General features: G+C 32.7%; 1 protein-coding gene and 1 long non-coding RNA gene across 2 annotated transcripts; both read right to left on the bottom strand.

Moving 5' to 3' along the window:
- Positions 1 to 9,358: 9,358 nt before the first annotated feature.
- LOC111889611 (uncharacterized) lies at positions 9,359 to 11,040 on the bottom strand. The gene is made up of 2 exons (XR_002849596.2): positions 10,106 to 11,040; positions 9,359 to 9,841 (listed from the first exon to the last, which is right to left on the bottom strand). It is a non-coding gene; the product is annotated as an uncharacterized LOC111889611 (long non-coding RNA).
- A 2,447-nt stretch (positions 11,041 to 13,487) lies between these two features.
- LOC111889594 (glucan endo-1,3-beta-glucosidase) lies at positions 13,488 to 15,552 on the bottom strand. The gene is made up of 2 exons (XM_023885737.3): positions 15,394 to 15,552; positions 13,488 to 14,665 (listed from the first exon to the last, which is right to left on the bottom strand). The coding sequence occupies exons 1-2, from the start codon at positions 15,446 to 15,448 to the stop codon at positions 13,713 to 13,715; spliced, it is 1,008 nt and encodes a 335-aa protein (XP_023741505.1). The 5' UTR covers positions 15,449 to 15,552; the 3' UTR covers positions 13,488 to 13,712.
- Between the last annotated feature and the right edge of the window lie 7,183 nt (positions 15,553 to 22,735).

The following is a 22,735-nucleotide window of genomic DNA, read 5'->3' on the forward strand; positions in this document are numbered from 1 at the left end:
TTAAAAGAGATACTCTGATTTTTATAAAGCATAAACAAAATCGGTCTTTTCTGGCCGTGAAAATGGGGATGTCACAAACGACTTGAAATAGGATGTTACAACTCTCCCTTACTACCTTCTTGGAGATTAGACGATCTGTCCAATTCCTCTTGAACCTTGCTTTGATGAAAAGTTGGCTCATACTCATAGCGACCTTTCATTGCTACCATCGAAACCCAATCATATCAACACTCATACATCTTGATGTAGAACGAATTATTGATCCACTAATTTATTCAATGCGGAAAAACCGACATTTCACTGTTATAAGTTCGAAACCCCCAAAAATTTACCTGACCTCCTCACAAGCAGAACCATTCCAAAACACAATCAATAGATCCTCTCTCTGCAATCTGAACTGATCCTAAATTGTCCAACCGATACCCTTAGCAGGTAGAATCCTTTACCTTACCTTGTTATTGAAAAGATCTTTCATAAAAGAAAAGGTTACTCCTAACCCTTTGTGCCAACCAAGAACATGACTCATATTCCAAAATTCAAAGACTCGTACTTGCTTCTATCCAAAATCTTCTAATTCCATGATGACGTCCTACTGAATTGAGATATAAACTCCTTAATCAATCGCAGAGACTAACAATCTCACACTTGGTCCCACCACAAGGCTCCGACTAAGAATCTAACTGATAAGGGATACCGTAGCCTAACCATCACACTGATAACAACCAATAAACACAGAGTCATCCCACTATAGATGTGGTCTAGTACCTTGCTCAAGCCAATTTCCACCAGGTCTCACCCACTATATCATAACCCTATGGGCCTCACCTACGGGTCTCACCTAGCCTGCACAATTGAATGGGCCTCACCCACGAGTCTCACCCGAACGAGTGCTACACAGGCCTAACCTTGCCTTGGATCTAATGATCCTCATACCAAAACAAGATAAATCCTCTTACAATACTGTCCATCTCAACCAACGCATGCTCTGATCCTTTATCTGCCCAATGACCACTCCTATAATGACCTATCTCATTCTGGTGATTGTCGTGACTACATCGCAAACTTATAACACTTCCCTGTCAACCTCTCATCCTTGTGTATGCTACGGTTACCCTGTAGTCTTACAACACTCCCATATTATCCATGAGCCAACTCATGGTCTTGCTCTCCATCTACCATACCAACCCACAATCAAACATGGGTCGAACTACATTGACTGCATCCCAATTAGGTGTTCGGTTCATGCTTCAAACCCAAATGCCCTCACCAGATAAGAACATTTAGAGATGCTCTAACACAACCCTCAACCTGGATCAAACCACATATCTACTATGAATCACTACGAATGTGTCACCCTATCGTTGAGAGTTTCTAAACCCCCAACCTTGTGCAACCTCTATCCAGATTGCCACATGAACTAGCTTCCATCTCGAATAAGATATGGAACTCTTCCTGGTTCCGCACTTGATTATATCCCCGAAATCCAAATGGTTCTCCTCCACTTGGATTTAACTACACCCTGCCAACCTTAGTAAAGACAACAAATACAAACCCCTATACCGAAGCTGATGGATCACCATCCCAACATCCCACTTATTGAAGGATTTATGCATTCTAAACATCTTCAACCATTACAATTCAAAATTCCCTTGCCAATTCTAGCCCACACGACCATCATCATTACCCACTCGTCACTTCTCCTTTCCTAGTAATGGTAACGATCACACCCGAGAGTCCATCAATAAACCACTTCCATCCATACTGAGTGACGCAAGCACTTCTGAACTTTGACTATGTTATTCGAATAGGGGCACAACCAATTTCCAAGAGATCTTTGCCTCAAGCTTCTGATGTAAGGACCACCCTCACGTTCTGAGAACAATGATCCGACATCAACCCTCTTGCACTTAAATCCTAATCAATCGACTGCAACCCAAATCTATCTTGAATTTCCAAAAGCCAACATACTTGTTCTATAACTCCCTCTACCCCGATGCTGAACTAACACGCTAATCTAAATACCGATCTTCTAAGTGGTACCCCTAAACTGCTTCCATCGATGCCCACAACAAGGTGCTCGATAATATAAATCTAGCTCAAAAAGACATGCCCCATTCATAACTCTCGACATGCAGATTGACATATAACGACCTTTGATAATGTTAACCAGGTAATTACATAGAAACTAAGCCGAAGATAATGCCTTACACATACAAGCACATGATTCAAAAGCACATATATAAAAATAATAAGGCATGGGAAAACAAAAGATAACATACCCATGATAGCACCTGATGAAACTCTAGCCTCTCCCAATTAAGGTTGCAATGCTCAGCTCCTCACTGATGGGGCTTCTGATCTGCCCTCACGACCACCAGTGATCCTCAAAGTAGCTGGAGCAAGTGCCCTTGCTGCTCCACTCAATAACCTTAGACAATCGGTCTTTTTGTGTCCCACCTGATTGGAATGAAACCACATCGAAATGGATCCTTAAGGGAAATCCCTACTGAAATGACCCATCTGACCATAATTAAAACATCCACTCCTTGTCTTCTGTAAGTCTCCCTCATGGGTCCTCCCACACTTGGCACAATGGCCACAAACCTTATGGCTTCATAGACATGAATCCTGAGTCCTGGGCCTCTTCGCTTGGCCCACTGCAATCTGAATCTGCTCTGAATTCCTCTTCACAAGGTGCTCCAATTCAATCTCCTGCTCTTGGGCTCTAGCAATCATATCATTAAGGGTCTTGCACCTTGACAAGCTCATAAACTCCTTGATGTTATCTCTCAGCATATCATAATACCTCACCTTCTTCATCTCCTCGTCCACCATATACTGCAGAACCAACAAGCCCTCTCCCAAAACTTGGCAGTGATATCTGCCACAGTCTTAGTAGTCTGAAGAAGGTCTTGAAACTTCCCTTACCAGCTGCTGCACCTTAATTTTTGGTGCAAGATCCTCCGAAGACATGGCCACAACGGCTACAGATCCCAATGCACTACCGATCTCCTTTTACTAATCATGGGCTTGGTCCCTTAAAAGACAAGATGCAAATCCCAATTTTGCCTCCTCAGGGCAGAAACTTGCCCACTGAGCATTCTATATGTCAACGATCCATCGGTGGCTAGCAATGGGGTCCTTCGACCCAAGGAACTCTAGAGCTCTACAAGTCGTGAACTCTCGAAATGAGGGAGTCCGTGCTCCCAACTATAATGCCGCAATCTCAGCCCGAAAAGCCTTGAGTCGCTCATCCAACAACTCCATAACCTTAGTGCGATATGCGATCAGACGCTCTTGCATAATCTCCATGATCCCCTCCTTGATTGTACTAAAGATCATAATAATTTGTTCCAAAATACCGTGGGTGATCTCCGACAAGATGAACTCCTACATCCACTCATCAATCGGTTCAACGCCAACACATGAGCCTGAATCAGAACCCAAACCTCCTCCACGAGTGCTCATCACCATTCTCAAAAGCAACCAAACAATAATCAGAACACACTCAAAGAGTCCTAATCCTACATGCTTCCTAGATTACTGTGATCATCCTTGATTCATGTATGGATTCTGTGCTTCCAGTAGTACGGGCCCAATACTAACTTCTACACCTATCCATACTTTCCTCAAGAATTATCCTGAATCCTCTAGTCACCCTCTCAATCAGGTACTCTAAATACTTGCTGAACAGCGCATCCATACCTACTAAGACACCTCTTAGGCTCTTCTTGGTTCCTTGTCCTCACCCTACCATCAGTTCCTAAAGACTCCCACTAATTCCATCTAAATACTTCATGAATACAATCATGTGCAACAAAGCTTAGATAATCCTTCAAGTAAAATACTCAACCCTACAACGGTTGGACTCAGACAAGAGCTGCACAATAGGGTCAAATAAATCACTATGAGATTATTTAACCTTTGCAGCATGCAAGTTAACATATTCATGAAATAATGAGTTCACATTAGTATGATGTAACGCCCATAGATTCGGGTTAGCCAATTTAGAGATAAAAAATGTTAAAAATTATTTTTTGATAGAATATTATTTAGGATAAATAATCTCAAACAAAGTTATGATATATGTCACAAGGATTCCATACATATAAAGAACACTGAAATCTAACTTATAACGAAGAAGTTATGACCCATTGAAGTTTCACGAATAAACCGGAACATATATGCATATCGTAAAAAGTAAATTTTTGATAAATTACTTTTTAGCCTTAGTAATATAAAATAAAATTCATAGAAGTCATTAAACCGAGAGCGTGCATATAGAGAATGTCCAAATCTGACTTCATTTGAGGAAGTTATGATTTTTCTAAGATTCAGCGTAACAGTGTACAACTCGGAAATCGAATTTTAGATCGATCAATTATTAGCTAACACAATCTAAATGAGAATTGAAGATTTCGTCAATAAGAGATGAATGATATATAGACAGTCGAAAACGGACGTCGGATGACAAAGTTATGGATTTTTAACGGACTTCAACTGTCTAGGACTGTTAAAATATAACTTTAAAAATAAAGTCAAAATTAGCCGACGGAGTCTAAACTAAAGTTGTATATCTTGTCGATAGCTATGTGTGGATATAAAAACATCTAAAAATGGAGCTCGTATACGAAGTTATGAATTTTACAAGATAATTAATTTTTGGATTAACCTCGGTGTGACACGTATCGCGATTTGGTGCACTCACTTCCTTCCCACGGCTTGTCACTAGAAGATGGCATGTGGCAATTACGCCCAACATAATTCTTATGTATGCCCAACATAACCCTATTTAACCCATTACGTCCAGCATAATGTTGTGTACACCCAACATACTGGGCATATTTCAACCTATAAATAGAAGCGAATTTCACTCTTTTCCTTACACATCTCCATTCTATTCTCTCACAAGCCCCCTACCCCAATGGCCTCAATTCCTTTCTCTAGCACTTCCTAAGTGTTAGTAGCGAAGCTGCAGAGTGCCAGAAAGCCTTGAGAAATAGAGCTTTTGGTTTAGAAGTTCTGTCCGGGCAGAGTCTGGTTTCTCACTAAACCACTTGTAAGTTGAGTTATGCTTACCGTGCTTTAAGTATAACTTATGTTTAAATTCATTATAATTATTATGAACATATAAAAAGATTTATCAATGATTCCAAGTCATTATATTGATTTATCTACTTACATGGAGGATGTCTAGGCTGGATTTAGTGAGGTGTTTAAAGTGAGATTTCCAAACAGTATACTTTGTATACCAAACGGACCCTACCTCCGATATGATCCTACCTGGTTGACCCTTATAAGCTATAGATCCGTAGAATTTGAATCAATGATGGATCTAGACTAATAATTAGTCACGATAAATATTAGACTAAGACTTAGTGATAATAATACTAGGTTACGTCAAAGTAAAAGACAGTTGCTAGAAGCGAAGCGATATCCGAATTTCGAGTCGTCACTTTAATAAGTGAGTGCATATTTACTTCAATCTTACACATAGATATGATGAATTTAAGATAATTACATGCTACATGTTCCTATTATCCGTGTTCCTGATATATATGCTAGATGAACGATTTATACATGTTTTACTTGATTTAAAATTTATATGTATTTTTATACCAATAAATATATTTGGTAAAGATGGGTAGATGAAAGCTGATATAGATGATGATAGATGAAAGATGAAATAGATAATGAGAGGCCTTGACTTTAAAGATGATGTCATTTAGCAGAGATGACAACCACAAACTATTCTAGACAAACTAGTGGAATGCTAGCATGCTCGCAACCTGTAGGTGTTTGTGAACCATGTGTTCATCAAATATAATCTAAAAACTGATTGAAATGTACTGTAAGTGGACTCCCTAAAATAATACCGTCAATAAAGAAGATAAAGCCTGGAAGCTATGAACATAGTGCCTAATAGATAAACACTGTCAACTATGGACTTAGTGCCTAATATACTAATATGTGCATATTTAGCTATATATTTAGTATAGATTTTTATTATTTATTAGCTAATTATTTGCAAATTACGGACAAAAGGTACTTAATAGTGTTTAAATTGTATTTTCAGTCCAAAAGATATGCTCGGAAGTAAAAAGGAAGCAGGAGAGGCGATCGGAAGCTCGGGAACTAAAGAGAGAAGAAAAGAGTCCAATTCTGAAGCCACTCGACGAGTAAGGACGTCTACTCGACGAGTACCCATGAAGGTTCGTGAAGCAATACGTAAAGTCCTTGCCGTATACGGATTCCATAAGGGGGACTCGGCTAGTCAGTTCTCTACTCGACGAGTAGCCCCTGTTTTCCGAAAATTATAAATAGAAGTCACATTCCCAAATTGAGGTTGGTTAGAGAATCCTAGTGGAGTTACCTTGTGACCAAGAATACATCTGGAGCCTTGGAAATCGTGAAGAAACCTAATCCTCAATTCTAAGAAGATTAAGGCAACATAAGTTTACTTTTCCACTTTATTCTTGATTAGAACTATGTTTGGTTTGATTGAATTCGTGTTTAGGTATTTATTTGCTGTAATTATGAACTAATTTCGTTAGTTTCTATTTAGGGTAGATAAGTTTGCTCTTATGGATTAATTTATGTTTGAATTGATTTTTATTTGGTGAACTTTGTTAAATTAAGCTTGTTAAAGACCCTTATGCATTAACCATAACTATTTTCTGTTAATTGTCAAGTAATTTGGCTGCATGAACATCTCTTAATTGCTTACCTTATATGATTTATGTGAAAACATTGTTATATGCCTAGGAATAATGAATGTGAAACTAGGATTAACTAGAGAATGAGTAAATTAATGTGTGAGCTTTTGTGTGATAAACCATCAAAAAGAGGTTAATTGAATTATTAATTTGATTAACTAATTACAAGTCTTATTTTATCCGAATAATTAAACTAGGGAATTTATTAGTTTAATTACTTGATCACTACTTAAATTAATTTATTTTCTAAGGATTGGTAATAGCGAATGTGAATCTAATCACCTTAGTCGGTAAGCAATAACAATTAATCCATTGCATTGACATAAAATTAACCATATGAGTAAATGAATCGAACTTAAACAGAAACCCCTTTTGATTACTGAATTTAGTTGGTTTTTACTTGTTTTAGCTGTTAGTTGTTTAAATTGCGTGTTAGATAGTTTGTCAAAGTTTCTAGTCTTGAAAAACTAGAGAAAACATTTTACTTAATCTATTTGCTTAGTTAATTCTAGATATTAGTTTAATTTTCCGTTCCCTGTGTTCGATACCCTACTTATTCAACTATATCACTAATAGACAGGTTTACTGCCTTTGTGTGTTTAAATTTCATCTCAAAAGTAGGACTAAAACCCGTGCATTTATATACACATCATAGATAAACACTGACAACTATGGACTTAGTGTCTATTAGATAAACCCTGATAGCGCAATGGACTTTGTGCCTATTCCTTATGACAAATCCTTAAGAATAAATATAGAAGAATATATACTGACAAGTACCATGGATGAATCCATGAACTAGTACTATCAACATAGATGATCCTTAGGGTAGATACTTAAAAATAAAGAAGATAATGGGGATGGGACATTGGGTTAATTGGTTGATGATTAAACATATTGATTATAATATTATGAGTTGAAAACTCTATGTACTCACCAAGTTTGCCAACCCGACCCACTCAGTTTATTGTATCACAGGTGGTGATATTAAAAATACATTCTGCTGAGAGATTCAAGGAGTATTATGCCACTTGTTTAATTATTTTAAGGCTTGTAATATTTCGTTATGCTTACGTTTCTGTATTGACAATGAAATCTCAATGTTTTAATATAAATAAAATACATTTCATCAGAAATGATTTGATAATATCATTATCATGTTTTCTGGAAACAAATTCTGCAATGTTAATCCTCAAAAAGGATAATATGATTTTTAAATAAGCATAAAGAAATCAGTCTTTTCTGACCGTGAAATTGGGGATGACACAGTTGGTATCAAACCATTAAGTTTAAGCGAACTAGGAATTTATATGATTTCTAGACTTAAACTTAGAATGCTAAGCAAAAGGAAGGGTTGTAAACTTTTATAATGGACGCACATATACCGGATTATAACAAAACCCACTTTTTTTTTTTCATTTTTAATTTTTTTAGGCCAAATTTTTTATCGAAAAAAATAACCGAATATACCGTTGTTCACGATTTTTCGTCCTCTTTCCATAGAGATCCATGATGATATAAAAAACCAACTTTTTTTTTTTATAAATTACCCACTTAATTTTCTTAGTTTTTTCAATATTTAAGTTTATTTTTATCAAAAAAAAAAACTAATTATGCCAAAAATATTAATTTTGTGTACTCTATTAATAAATATCAACACCGATTAAAAAAAACTCGAACAGTGTAAATTCACATTGTGAATCTAAACTATAAATATTTCAATTTTTAACATTCACAATATGAAAAATCTCGAACAGTTCAGATACACATTGTGAATCTGAATTATTATTATGCACATTGTGAATCTGAGAAGGTTCACAAAAAAAAACCTCGATCAGTGTAGATTCACACTGTGAATCTAAACTGTAAATATTTCAAATTTTAACATTCACAATGTGAAAAAGCTCCGATCAGTTCAGATTCACACTGTGAATCTGACTTATTATTATGCACACTGTGAATCCGAGGAGATTCACAATGTGAATCTGAACAGGTTTACAATATGAATCTGAACATGTTCACAATGTGAATCTGAACTTAAATATCATTTTTTTAAACATGAATATGAATCTATGTTTAAAAAGTACAAAAAATATGAATTTTGATATATTTATTAAATTTTTTTTCAATAAAAAATAGACCTTAACTTTTTTCATCAAAGAAAATGAAGTGAGTTTTTTTTGAAAAAAAAGTTCGTTTTTTATATATCATCATGGATCTCTATGGGAAAATGACGAAAAATCGTGAACAATGGTATATTCGTTTTTTTTTTCGATAAAAAACATGGCCTAAAAAAATTTTTAAACAAAAAAAAGTGGTGGTTTTTTTGTCAAGGGTGGATTTTTTTGGTATAATCTGGTGTGTGCGTCCAATGTAAAAGTGTACATCTATTTCCTTGGCCGTTGATCGTTATGATTTCTGACGTTCACAATTGGTTTCTTGGTTAATTATGATTCTCTATTGAACCCTACCCTATATATATATATATATATATATATATATATATATATATATATATATATATATATATATATATATATATATAGAGAGAGAGAGAGAGAGAGAGAGAGAGAGAGAGAGAGAGAGAGAGAAGCTACGTTCAGTTATTTAAAGTAGTTATTGTGTTATTATATGCTTAAATGTGGACCAATCAAAATTAAATAATTAAATAAATAAATAAGGGTAATTTAGTAATTTGTTTAGTAACTTTCAAAAATAATCCCTATAATCATAGTATTGACTTTTAACCTAAATAAATAAACGTGTCTTCCTCAATCTTCCACCCGACACTAACCTAACCTAACTCATCATCTATCTATCGTCTTCTCGCGAACGCACTATTCACCGTCGTTCCTTGCTTCAAATCCATCTCCGTTCCCTTGCCTCCTTCCATCGTCGATGCTGCTCCATCTCAGGCGAGGCAAGCTTTCACCATCGCTGCTCCATCTGTGGCGGCGAACCTTCTATCGACGCTCCTCCTCTCCATCGTCGATCCATCTCGGCTTCATCATGCTTCATCGATCATCGTATGACCAGTCGACCAACGATGCTTCATCCACTTACTGCTATAGTTCATGACCACCATCGGTACTGCTCCATAACCAACATCGGTGCTTCTCCATCTCCTGTCGCCACCCACATCGCCGTCCACAGGTAAACATAATTTGTTTTGTTAACACAAAAATTCGAAATTGGCTTGAATTCTTGTAGTTCACGAATGCTGATTTCTCTATTTCCCTTGGGATTTACTTTATATATATATATATATATATATATATATATATATATATATATATATATATATATATATATATATATATATATATATATATATATTATGTACATTATATAAATGGATAAAATGGATAAAATGATTGATCGATGAGTACCTGGATCCACGGTGTAGTATGAGGCTACAACATAGCTCTCATCTTGGCTCAAGTATCTTCTGAAACGAATCGGTTAGTCGTATTCTCGGGTCGGAACGCAAGTGTACACCCCGATGATAAAGTTAGCACTGGCTGTGTTTGATAAATCAGGAGCGAAGAGACAGAGGCAGCAGGTGCCCTTTTATTTTGACCTGTAGATATAATGCGAAGAGCTTATTCGGCTTGTTGTAAAATTTGTAAGCGACACTATTAATCAAAAAATAATTGAAGATATGCAACACTATTAATCAACAACAAAATTGAAGATATGCAGTATGTGACTGAAAAGAACGGTTTCAATTGTTGAGAGGACCTTCTGTATAATACCAATATTGACTAACCAATAAAGAAATTAAATATGAGGTTTACAGTTGCCAAAATAGACTCGTACTATGCCGCTATGGGGGTTGTACTAAGCTTGTCTTACTGCATCATGGTTGGTTGGATCATCTTCTTAAAATAAATGACATAAGACTAGTATCTTATATTTAACGTAGCTGCATTCCGCTGAGCCCATGTCTTTGGAGACTACCGAGAGTCCGACTCATGTTGTTGTGTTTGTAAATTGTAACTGAGGGGCAGAAAGAAAAGCCCACAATTTGTGTCAAAATAATTTGTTCTTACGTGTTTCACCAGAGTTTTAGCACATTCGGATTCCTGGAATTAATACACAAGGACAAGTAATCTGAAACGAATTGGTTAGTTGCGGGTCGGATTTGGATAAAGATTCACTGGAATAATCCATTTGAATTTGAATACATATCTTCCTTCGAATTCGGGAAAGACCCGGTTAAACTGTGTATTCGATAATATATGTATCTAGCGAATAGTATAATTGTATGATATATAGATACATGCGTATATATTTATCTATGTGGTATCTTATTAATGATTAAAGTATTTTATGTTCATCTTAAGAGACTAAAATTAACTCACTGATAATTTGTATTATCTTTAAATAAACTTTCGCATAGAAAAGTCTTTTAGTCGATTGATGTATTTATTTCAACCTATCTCGAACATTTCGCTAATAGTGTTATGAACATATATACTTTTAAAATCAAAATCGTTGATAATGATTCGAAGTCGGAATTTGAGATGATCAAATCATCTCTATCTATATGTTCCAATTAATTAAAAGTTTAGATAAATTACGTCATTTGTCTTCGTGCATGTGTCAAAATGCAGGTTTAATAATCATTTTTAAAAATTAAAACTTTTTTTTTTGCACGCTTAGTCGTTAGTCCTTATTTACATAAAATAATTATTTTACCTTTAATAATTTTTTTCCATTTATATATTTTTTTATTAGTTTAAAATTTTATAAAAAAACAAATAGTAAAACAAATATACTCCCCCTCCCCACCCTTTTCATTTCCTGCAACAAGATTCTGATTACCTATCACCACCACTTATCACTGCGAAGAGGCCAACTCTTCGCATAATCGATAGTACCACAAAGTATTAGAGTTTTTAATAAGTGTAAAAGTAACCCATTTAAACATTAAAAATTACCCATTTTGAAGAGCTGATATATTAAAACAATATATTTTGCTAATATCTTGTCTATGCATTGTCCTATCTATAAAAATATGAAAATTGATAAATATGCTTCATGCAAACTCCATATAGAGGACCCAATTTCAAATCTTACGGCCTTCATTTAGGATGGCTCTAATTATTTTTGGGTCGCAATTTTAATATATATATATATATATATATATATATATATATATATATATATATATATATATATATATATATATATATATATATATATATATATATATATATATATAATGTTTAAAAAACTTATAACAGTGATAAGAACATTTTTTCTGGCTCTTCATGAACATTTGAGGATAATTTTAATCCACAGGACCGGCCTTGTTGAAAGTATTTAATAAATGTACGGGTTGATCACTAATATATTAGGTAATTTATAGTGTGAAGCATTATTTTTTTTAAGGCGGTTTCTTATTGGAAAAACCGCATTAGGAAATGGTTGTAACATTAAAAAAACAATAGAACCTCATTACAAAAAAAAAAAACACGGAAAGTGAACTCCTAGTACATTTGTTAGTGCGGTTCACAAAGAATTAATATTAGAAATGATTTTTTGGTGCGACGTGTTGTTATGACATCATTAAATTACAATTTTTTTGATGCTCTATTTTATAAAACGCATCATTAAATTTTGATTTTTTGGTGCTATTTCTAAGAGCGTATCAACTAAAACCTAGCTATATCCGTTTAGGGTTTCTGTAAACAAAAACATACTTCTTCTTGATGGAGTTTCTCTTCAACATAAATGCATAAAATCTCAAAATATCCTTATTAATTATTTGGATGTCTTCACTAAAGGTAATTTTAATTTTAATGTACTTTTGATTTTATTCTACATATTTATTTATTTATTAAATGAGTGTTTATTGTTATTTTTTAAATTGATTTTTGTTGATTATTAACATGTTAAAATTTACATAACTTGTTTGTTTAAAATCGATATATTTGCATTCTTTGTTTGTTTATTTGTATTTTCATATGAATTGTGATTATTGGATGTACAAAACTTTACGTTTTTCTGAATTTTATATATAGGGTGTTCGAACTTTTATTAGGGTTGCCAAAGCAAATCGCATGAATAATGGAAGTGGATTGATTTGTTGTCCTTGTAACGTTTGTAAAAACTTTAAAACGTTTAATTGTACTGAAGAAATAGAGTATCATTTGTTGCAAAATGATTTTATATCCAATTATACTTGTTTGTCAAAACATGGAAAAACACTACTTTATTTTATAGAGCGGTTTACAATATTTTCTTATTCGGTTTGTGTGCCACATCAACAAATAATGTTAGTTTCTGATGATGTATTTGTTGGTATGGTTTAATAACCGTATCAACTAATAATTTTAAGTGCATCATTAAACCTCTTCTATACTAGTGGTTAACCCAATTTCATATAATAAAGTTACATGTTTTGAAAAGACCATATATTAAATCATTATATTTTGCTAATATGTTGTCGATACATCATACATGATTGCCTAATCGATAAAGAGATGAAAAATCATAAATATGCTTCATGCATGCTTGGTAAACACCTCCTTATAGATGACCCAATTTAAATCCTGAGGTCTTCGATCGGGATGGCTAAGAGAGGGATGTGACACAATATGAAAAAATTTATGCCCAACAATCGTCAAAGATATCATCCTTTCCTATAATCCAACAAAACAAACGGGAATGTCGGAATAGGTGGTTAGACAAACTGTTTTTGTTTGCCAAATTGGTTATGAGGTAGATGATGAGAGGGTTTAAGGTTTTAGTTCTAGCTAAATATATATTTAACAAAGTTTTTATTTAGATATTGGATACAAGTACAACAAAGTTGGTCCCCTATTCAATACATATATTTAAACTCCCTATCAAAACGATACCAAAAACAACATCAAAGATAATTAAGCATCTTTACTTCATCATCACTTTATTAAGCAGTGGAAAACCACTTTATTTTATGTATGGAATATTCTTCATAGCTTCAGAAATGGCGTTTTTTACTTTTCCTTAATTGAAGCTCAATTGATATTTAGGTTGTTGACCAGGGGAGAAAATCCCAAAATGTTTTTCCGACTCTTCACCAGGTTTCCTGTTTTCATCGAACATTGCAAACAAATACGTCTCTATAGACCTTCCAGGCTTCGCCGGTGTCCCCGTTGTTCCTCTGACATGCCTAATCAAGTTCCTATAGTAAGTTCCAGCGTTCTCTACTGTCGCTGCATTCCCGCCTGCCGACGGCCAACCACTCTCCGACACAACAATCTGCACATTCCCCCCACCAAGACGCGCTTGAGCTGCATAGTGAGCATCTAACATGGCATCAAAAATGTTAGAGTATTGTAGACCATTATTAGGATCTGTCACAACTGTTCCTGGCGCTGTAAACAACGCATACGGGAGATTGGAAATAGGGTTGGCAAAGTAGGGGTAGATGTTGGCAAGCATTGGAGAGTTGTTTCCGGCAAGAAATCTGATTATCGGTTCCATAAACCCTTGTACATTGTTACGAAAGGCGCCATTGCTTGGTGGATAGGAGACGCCTAACAGACCAGTATAGGTTGCCGTCGACACCTTGATCTGGTTCCGCAGGCCAGCGGCGTTAATGGCGTTTTGAACATTTCGCATTGCTGGAAGTACAAAATTAACGAATCGACTATCCCCGTTGTTTGGATCGACTTCATTTCCAACGGCGATGTATTTGAAGTTGACATCGGGGTAATTTTGGATGTTGTTTCTGACCCATGTATTTGCGACACCTTGATCATTGAGGGATTGCAGAGCATCATTAGGAACGCCGATCATGAGTTCGATATTGGTTCCTTTTAGGGCTTGAAGAGTGGCTTGATCTGGACCATAAATTCGCATTCTGGTTATGCCGTTGCGCCGGTAGAGGTTGACGACGTCTTGTTGTGACGGCAAACCGTCACCGACTCTGCCATAACACACGCCGACCTGCGCATCTGTAAAACTAAAATCATTAGAATATGCATGGTTCATCTTTTTGTATCACACATAAACTACTATACAGTTAGAGCATCTCCAACTTAACACAGTTAATTTTAGATGCCTACAGTTTAATTTTAGATACCGAAATTTATAGTAATATTTTGCCTAGTATACAGTTAGACTGCATACTGGTTTTAGACCATTAAATATTCATACTGGTTTTAGACAACTAGATTGTATTAATAACTTGTTTATTTAACACTATTACTGCATACAAATAAAAATATACACATTAGAAATATGTACTGTATATTCTTATTATCACATTCTTTTATCTGAATTTCTGCAAAATAAATATTTATTAACAAATTATAAAATTAAAATTTAAAAACACTTATTTAGAATATTCAGCTTCCATTAAATTCACATAGTGTACGTGATCATTCGAAAATTAACACTACCAAATGAAAAGTTGACTCATATTCGAATATCACGTTTCAACATTTGATTGATCCGTTGTTAAAGAAAAGGAATTCTTTGAATAGTGCAAATACCCAATACACAAAAATCTGAGCAACTACTATCAGAAATTCCATTCGAAATTTTGGATATATGGATATTTTTGAAAATCATAGAAAACTAGATAACATTTATTTGAAAACAATACAGATAATATACCAGAATATATAAAATATATATGAAAAATGTAAATCATATTCGTGAATGTGACGAAAAAAAAAACCTATGGATACGAGAAGACTCATAAGTAAGCCGAGTATTATGAGCATTGTTGCCATGGCTTCGGTTTTGATATTTTTCGTTGTATCCAATCAACCATATATATAATGGACAAAAGCCACAAGTCGCTTTGGAAAATTGGACGAATGGGTGAATAATATGGTTAAAACACGAGGTATAAAGGTCAACGAGATTTTATGTTCAAATAGTAAGTTGATTGTTAGCAAATGCCAAATATTTTCAATAACTTGTTAGTTAAATGTAATATGTATATTTTTAATTTCGTATAACAAACTACAAATTTTTACCATTTCATTATGTTTATCATTACGTTTAACATATTATGTAGCTTGCTATTTGATATATATATATATATATATATATATATATATATATATATATATATATATATATATATATATATATATATATATATATATATATATATATATATATATATATATATATATCAGTGTTGCAAAAATCGGCCTAAGCGGCCGATTAATCGACGCCTAGGTGAAGAGGTTTATAGGTAATCGGCTTGTGTAATCGGAGGGGTCAAAGTCGGTCAAAACCGGGGATAATTGGACCTAGGCGGAGCTAGGCGCTCAAATCGGTCAACTCAGGTCAACGTAATCTAAAAACATTTCAAGGGCAAAATTGTCAAAATATAACAAGTTGCTGCTAGGGTTAGTTCCAATTTCTCATTCAATCTTATGTGCAGTCAAACAAAATCCACATCCCCTCTCTAGACTCAATGAATGAAGAGAAACGGCGACAGCTTCTCGTCGACGTTAGCTTCTCTTCCAATCATCGTATCGACAACTTCTCTTCCGACGGCGACAACTTATGCTCCTCTTTCGACGGCGACAACTTCTGGTTCGTCATCACGTCTCTGGTCCTCGGGATCCCATCGACACCTAAAAGGTGATCTACAAAGGTTAGTCGATTATTCTGTTCGGTGTTGTTGTCAATTGATGCTAGGGTTCCTTCCGATTTTGCCATCCCATCGCATTCAGTCTGATTTCGTTTTTGAAATTCGCTCAGTCATCTCAAAGAATGAATGGAAGAATGGAGTGAACGTCGACGCCATATGCTCCTCCTCTGTCGCCATCTTCTTCTTCCAAGCACATCGTCGCCTTCTGAAGCTTCCAAGCACACGGGGGGCGGTAGAAAGGCATTGTCTTTAAGGTTGGGAATCCTTCGTTGAGCCCTAATTCCTTCAAGTTTGTTCACTGGTTCAGGTAAGATCCGACTCTAACACACGATTTGACCTACAAATGAGATATGAGTTGATTCAAAGTTATGAATTTGACCTAATTCGTTTTCTGTTTAACTGGAAATCCCAGACGTGATTTAGAAAATTGATGATAGCGATTACATAAAAGATCGTAATCGCTTATGAAAATGTGGTGCAGATTCGCAATCTGAAAAAGGTATCAAGCATATTTCCAAAAAAGTGAATCAAGGGTTCAGCTTGATACCTTTCCGGTTAGTTGATAACACTAAGCTTGAGCATTAAGAAGATAATGTCAATGGATTTACCTTGAAATTGTTTGCTTTCACAGCTTCATTGATTTTAGGTTGTTTGTATGTAGTTGGGCTTGTGTATAACCTGAGTGACAAGGAGATTGAAAAAACAGCTATGATTCATTACAATGGGAATCTGAAGTCGTGGCTGGAAATAGGGATTCCAAAGTTTTAAGGGTATTGGAATAGGTTTCTGGACTATGATCGGGCTTACATGAGGGATTGCAATAGCATGTTTTGCTTATGAAGAAGCAAATTTATTCTTTTATTATGTTAATCAATGTTGATTAGGTTCCTGGAGTCATGCATATTATGTTGTTTGGTATGGGGTGGAGAGCAAATGTATGTGTAAATCAGAAATTTGGTGTTTAATGTGTTAATTATTGTTATTTATATGTGATTTTACTTAGATGAGTGGTGATTATGGGATTTCTGCTTTTTTTTTTTGAAGAAAACATATTTATTAACTTGTTTTAGACGAGTGGTGATACTGTGATTTTAGATGAGTGGTGATACTGTTTTTGAAGTATTAATGTTATATTTATTAACTTGTTTATATTCTTAGGATTAATGTTATATTTATTAAATTTTTAATAATTTCTTTAATAATTAATGGTCCCCGATTAATCCCCCGATTAATCCCAACCTAACCGATTAATCCCTTGATCCCAGTCCACCGACTAGCCTACGTCGAACGATTTTTACAACCTTGATATATATATATATATATATATATATATATATATATATATATATATATATATATATATATATATATAGAGAGAGAGAGAGAGAGAGAGAGGGAGTGGTTCAAATGAGAACTAAAAAATGTTAAGAACCGTAAGAACCTCTAACTTTAAATGTTTATAAAGGGTTTAGGGTTTAGGGTATAGGGTAAACCCTAAACCCTAAACCCTTTATAAACATCTAAAATTAGAGGTTCTTACGGTTCTTAACCTTTTTTGGTCCTCATTTGACCCTTTACCAAGACTTCTAAAGGTTCATCTTCAATGTCTTCATGTTCCTCAGTATTATTGTTTGTCGGATCAAGCTGGCCCAAGTCAATGTCTTCATCAAGTACACTACAGAAGTTGATCATGTTCACCTCCACATCTTCTATCAAAGGTTCCTCATCAAACACTGTTTTTTTTGCATCATGCAGACTATCAAAATCACTTTCATCTGCACTATCCTCACAATCATATTCACCATCTACAATTGGATCATTATTCATAACTGGCCCATCATATTGGTCATCTATGATTGGCACATCATTCATAACAGGTACATCATTCAAAACTGGTTCATCATTCAAAACTGGCTCATCAGTCATAACTGGCTCATCATCCATAACTGGCTCACTATCCTGTATCACTTGTGAAGGTCCATCAAATGTTCCATATGGCACAATGGACTGGGAGTAGTCTAATTTTTTCCTAGAAGATCCAACGACTTTTCCCTTCTTTTGGTTCCTATCTAGTTCAGGGGATACATCAGTAACCAACTCCTCAATAATAACCTTGGTGGGGGACAAAAAATAACTGTTAACCCTTGTGTGCCCATACTCTATGTAGATACTTAAAATGTTATTTTTTCCACATAATTTGACAACACATGCACATCCCCATCATTTCCTAGAGGTAACAGACCAAAGTCCAACTCTACTTCTGGAATAAGAAAATGATAATACAAAGTTTGCCCTTCTACGTACCCTATTTCTCGAACCATTGTATCCAACTCACGCACAAAGAAAACGTCAATATCTACGAAGTCAACATAGTCTATTGTTCCATCTACGTACCTTCTCCCAGGGCTTTTCGTGAATATCCCACCATGATGGATTTTCAGAGTGAAATAGTTGCTTATTCCCTCTGAAATAAAGAATAACAAAAAAATTTCAACAATTTGGGCATAATATCAAATCGAGAAAATCAAAGATCACTTTAGTAAGTCACTTACGGTATATCCTTTCCAAATCATAATTTGATGCTTTAGTGTGTTTGGAACGAAGTGACCATAACGTTAACACCATTATCGTTTTCAATCGGTAGATGATCCTCTACCTTGTGTTCTGTTGGAGAAGACGAAGATGAATGCGAAAGGGTAATGGGTAGCTGGGGAAGATGATCTTTGTACTTAATTACAGAGTTCATGCGTATATTATGTGCATAATGATCGATTATTAGAGTGACTGCAAGATGAAAAGACAAATTTACCCCTTCACTAACGGCTCAAAAATGACGGGGTTAGGGTCAAGGACCAATCGCGCAATTAAATGAAACCTTAAGGACCATTCGCGTGACTTTTTGCTAGAAAGTCCTCAAAGTGCGATATTGTGTAAACCATAAGGACCAATCGTGAAATTTTGTCATATATATATATATATATATATATATATATATATATATATATATATATATATATATATATATATATATATATATATATATATATATATATATATATATGTTCAGGTTCATTTGAGACCATGCTAATTTTGTGAGATCGTGAGACCAAATCTAAAAATAATTTTAAAATGCAAAATAAAAGGAAAAATCCAAAAATTCTTTTTTTAATTATTATTTTTGGAACTTTATTTAAATAAAAAAATAATAAATAATAAAAAATTACAGTTTTTTTTTTTGAAAAATTCGTGAAATATTCTAATAGATATTACACTGTACATATTCTAATATGATTTTTAGAATGTTTAGAATATTCTACTAGATTTGCCAGATATATAAAATATTCTACTAAAATATGTAAAAAAATATAATTTTTTGTATTTAGTTTTTATTTTTTTGGTATTTTTTTATTTTTTTGGAAAATATATATTCCGAAAATAATATTGGAAATTTTTTTTTCGAATTTTTTTAATTATTTACATTTAAAAAATGTTTTTGTTTTATCTAATAAATGAGTGGCTAGGATTGCGTCTCACGGTCTCACAAAATTAGGTCGTCTCACATGAACCTAACCTTATATATATATATATATATATATATATATATATATATATATATATATATATATATATATACACACACACACACACACACATACACAGAGCAGGGTTCAATTGATAAAAAAAAGATTCATAATTGGGGAATCAATTTCAGCCACACATTTATTTTGCCGCAAAACACTTAGGCGTACCGTCGGAAATGGATAACGGATAAACATGTGTTTTCCAACCAAACATGTTTCCTTAAACTATGCTAATCATTACCTTAATATACATAAAAACATACTTTTTATTTTTATTTTTAGAAAGCCATTTTTATTGAAAAATTATTTTTAATATATCAAAACTCATAATTTTTTATTCTCTACAAATGAACATCCATATTGATATAGTTTTAAGATAAAATAAAAAATTTATTTTTTTTAGAGTTTCAGCTCTCGTTATTCAGAAGTGTCATTCATATATGAATATGACACGTAATAAAGTTTTTCTTACTTAAAATATATTTTTACATCATCTTTCGTTATATATTATATTTATATATGAATAAAATGTGTATTAGTTGTCATCATATTTTATATTTATATATAAATAAAACATTTATCAAAGTTTTCTTACAGTTAATTTGTTATTCATATATGAATACGTAGTATAAATGATAATTAAACTGTAAAAAAAAATAATTATATTATTCACTTATAATAACGATAGCTGAAAATATAAAAAAAATTATTTTAATTTAAAATTATATCAATATAGATGTCTATTTGTCGAGAATAAAAAATCATGAATTTTGGTATATTTAAATCATTTTTCAATAAAAATAGCTTCTTAAAAATTAAAAAAAAAAAACTATGTTTTTATATATACTAAGGTAATGATTAGTATAGTTTAAGGAAACATGTTTTGTTGGAAACACATGTGTATTCCTTATCTATTTCCGCTGGTGCAACGGATGATTTTGCAGCAAAAATAAATGAGTGGCTGAGAATGGTTCCCCCATTGTCAACATTTTTTTTATTTTCTCAATTGAATCTTTCTCTCTCTCTCTCTCTCTCTCTCTCTCTCTCTCTCTCTTTCTCTGTGTGTGTGTGTGTGTGTATATATATATATATATATATATATATATATATATGGGTTAGGTTATTTTGTTTTCACTATCTATTGTGTGCATATAATTGATTCTGGACCAATCATTTTAGTTATTTTAAGAAAGTAATTAATGCATATTACATGTTGAAGATATAATGGATATTAATTACATTTTCAACATTCAATATGCATTAATTACTTTCTTAAAATAACTAAAATGATTGGTCCAGAATCAGTCATACATGCACACAATAGATAGTGAAAACATTTGAACCTAACTCATATATATATATATATATATATATATATATATATATATATATATATATATATATATATATATATATATATATATACAAGTAGGTTTATGCAAAAGCATAAATTTTTTGCGAAAATCCGAAAACAAATTTTATTTATAAAAATCAAACACGTGTACTTTATAAATTAAATTTATTCTCAATAAATAAAAAATAATAAGTTTACATTGGATGATGTTATTGTAATATAGATTTAAATGAGGTTTTAGCAATCGTTTTTTTTTTCAAGTCCTAAACCACTTTTAAATTCAATTTTTCATAATAAAAATGTCAAAAAACATGTTTTGCTAAAGTGAAACAATTTCTCAGGTATCATCGATTATCATCATGTAATTCAAAGTTTCAATAGATTATTGTCTAAAATATAAGGTTGAGGTGACACAATCTCATAGGTTTTTCTTGTTTTCGCGTTTTCGCAAATTATTGTTATTTTTTTAAAACGACAAATCTAAACTAACTTTTAAACTACTCCTTAAATACACGTATGTCTACAACGAGACTTGAACCCTAAACCTCAAGGAGGGAGGGCAACACCGGATACCGTTGGGCCCTCCCTTAAGTTCATTAGTTTATTTTGTTTATTTATTTAAATTTAAAATATAAAAAAAAATCAATTTTAATAATTCATTATTTTTCTTATTTTCTTATAAATCCTATGTTCTTAAATATTTAGATTTTTATATTAATTTTTTTTTAATTAACTCATATAATACATAGGTCTTATATTTAGTTTAATAAAATAGAAAAACGCATAAAGTAATATGTTGAAAAAAATTAATTTAAAATAACTACAAAATGACATTTGGGAATTTGAATGAGAGTATGATATATGGCAAAAAAAACCTTCATATATATATATATATATATATATATATATATATATATATATATATATATATATATGTTCAGGTTAATTTGAGACCATGCTAATTTTGTGAGACAGTGAGACTAAATCTAAAAATAATTTTAAAATGCAAAATAAAAGGAAAAATCCAATTTTTTTTTATAATTATTATTTTCGGAACTTTAATTAGCTAAAAAAAAATAAAAAAATTACCGTTTTTTTTTAAATACGTGAAATATTCTAATAGAATTGTAAATATTCTAATGTGATTTTTAGAATGTTAGAATATTATAATAGATTTCTCAGATGTGTAGAATATTCTATTTATTATACTAGAATATGTATTTTTTTTTTATATTTTTTTATTATTATTTTTGGAAAATATAAATTCCGAAAATAGTATTTGAATTTTTTTTTTTCGAAAATTTTCAGTTATTTTGCATTTTAAAAATATTTTTTGTTTTATCTACCAAATGAATAGCTAATATTGCGTCTCACGGTCTTAGAAAATTAGGTTGTCTCACATTAACCTAAGAATATATATATATATATATATATATATATATATATATATATATATATATATATATATATATAT

Source organism: Lactuca sativa, chromosome 1 (assembly GCF_002870075.4).
Source record: "Lactuca sativa cultivar Salinas chromosome 1, Lsat_Salinas_v11, whole genome shotgun sequence".
NCBI lineage: Eukaryota > Viridiplantae > Streptophyta > Magnoliopsida > Asterales > Asteraceae > Lactuca > Lactuca sativa.

Bases quoted from the DNA above. Each gene is read 5' to 3' on its own strand.
- LOC111889594 (XM_023885737.3), bottom strand. From the start codon at position 15,448: ATGGCAACAATGCTCATAATACTCGGCTTACTTATGAGTCTTCTCGTA. The intron at 14,666-15,393 runs GTTTTTTTTTTC...TTAGTTTTACAG, and splicing joins GAGTCTTCTCGTATCCATAG to ATGCGCAGGTCGGCGTGTGT.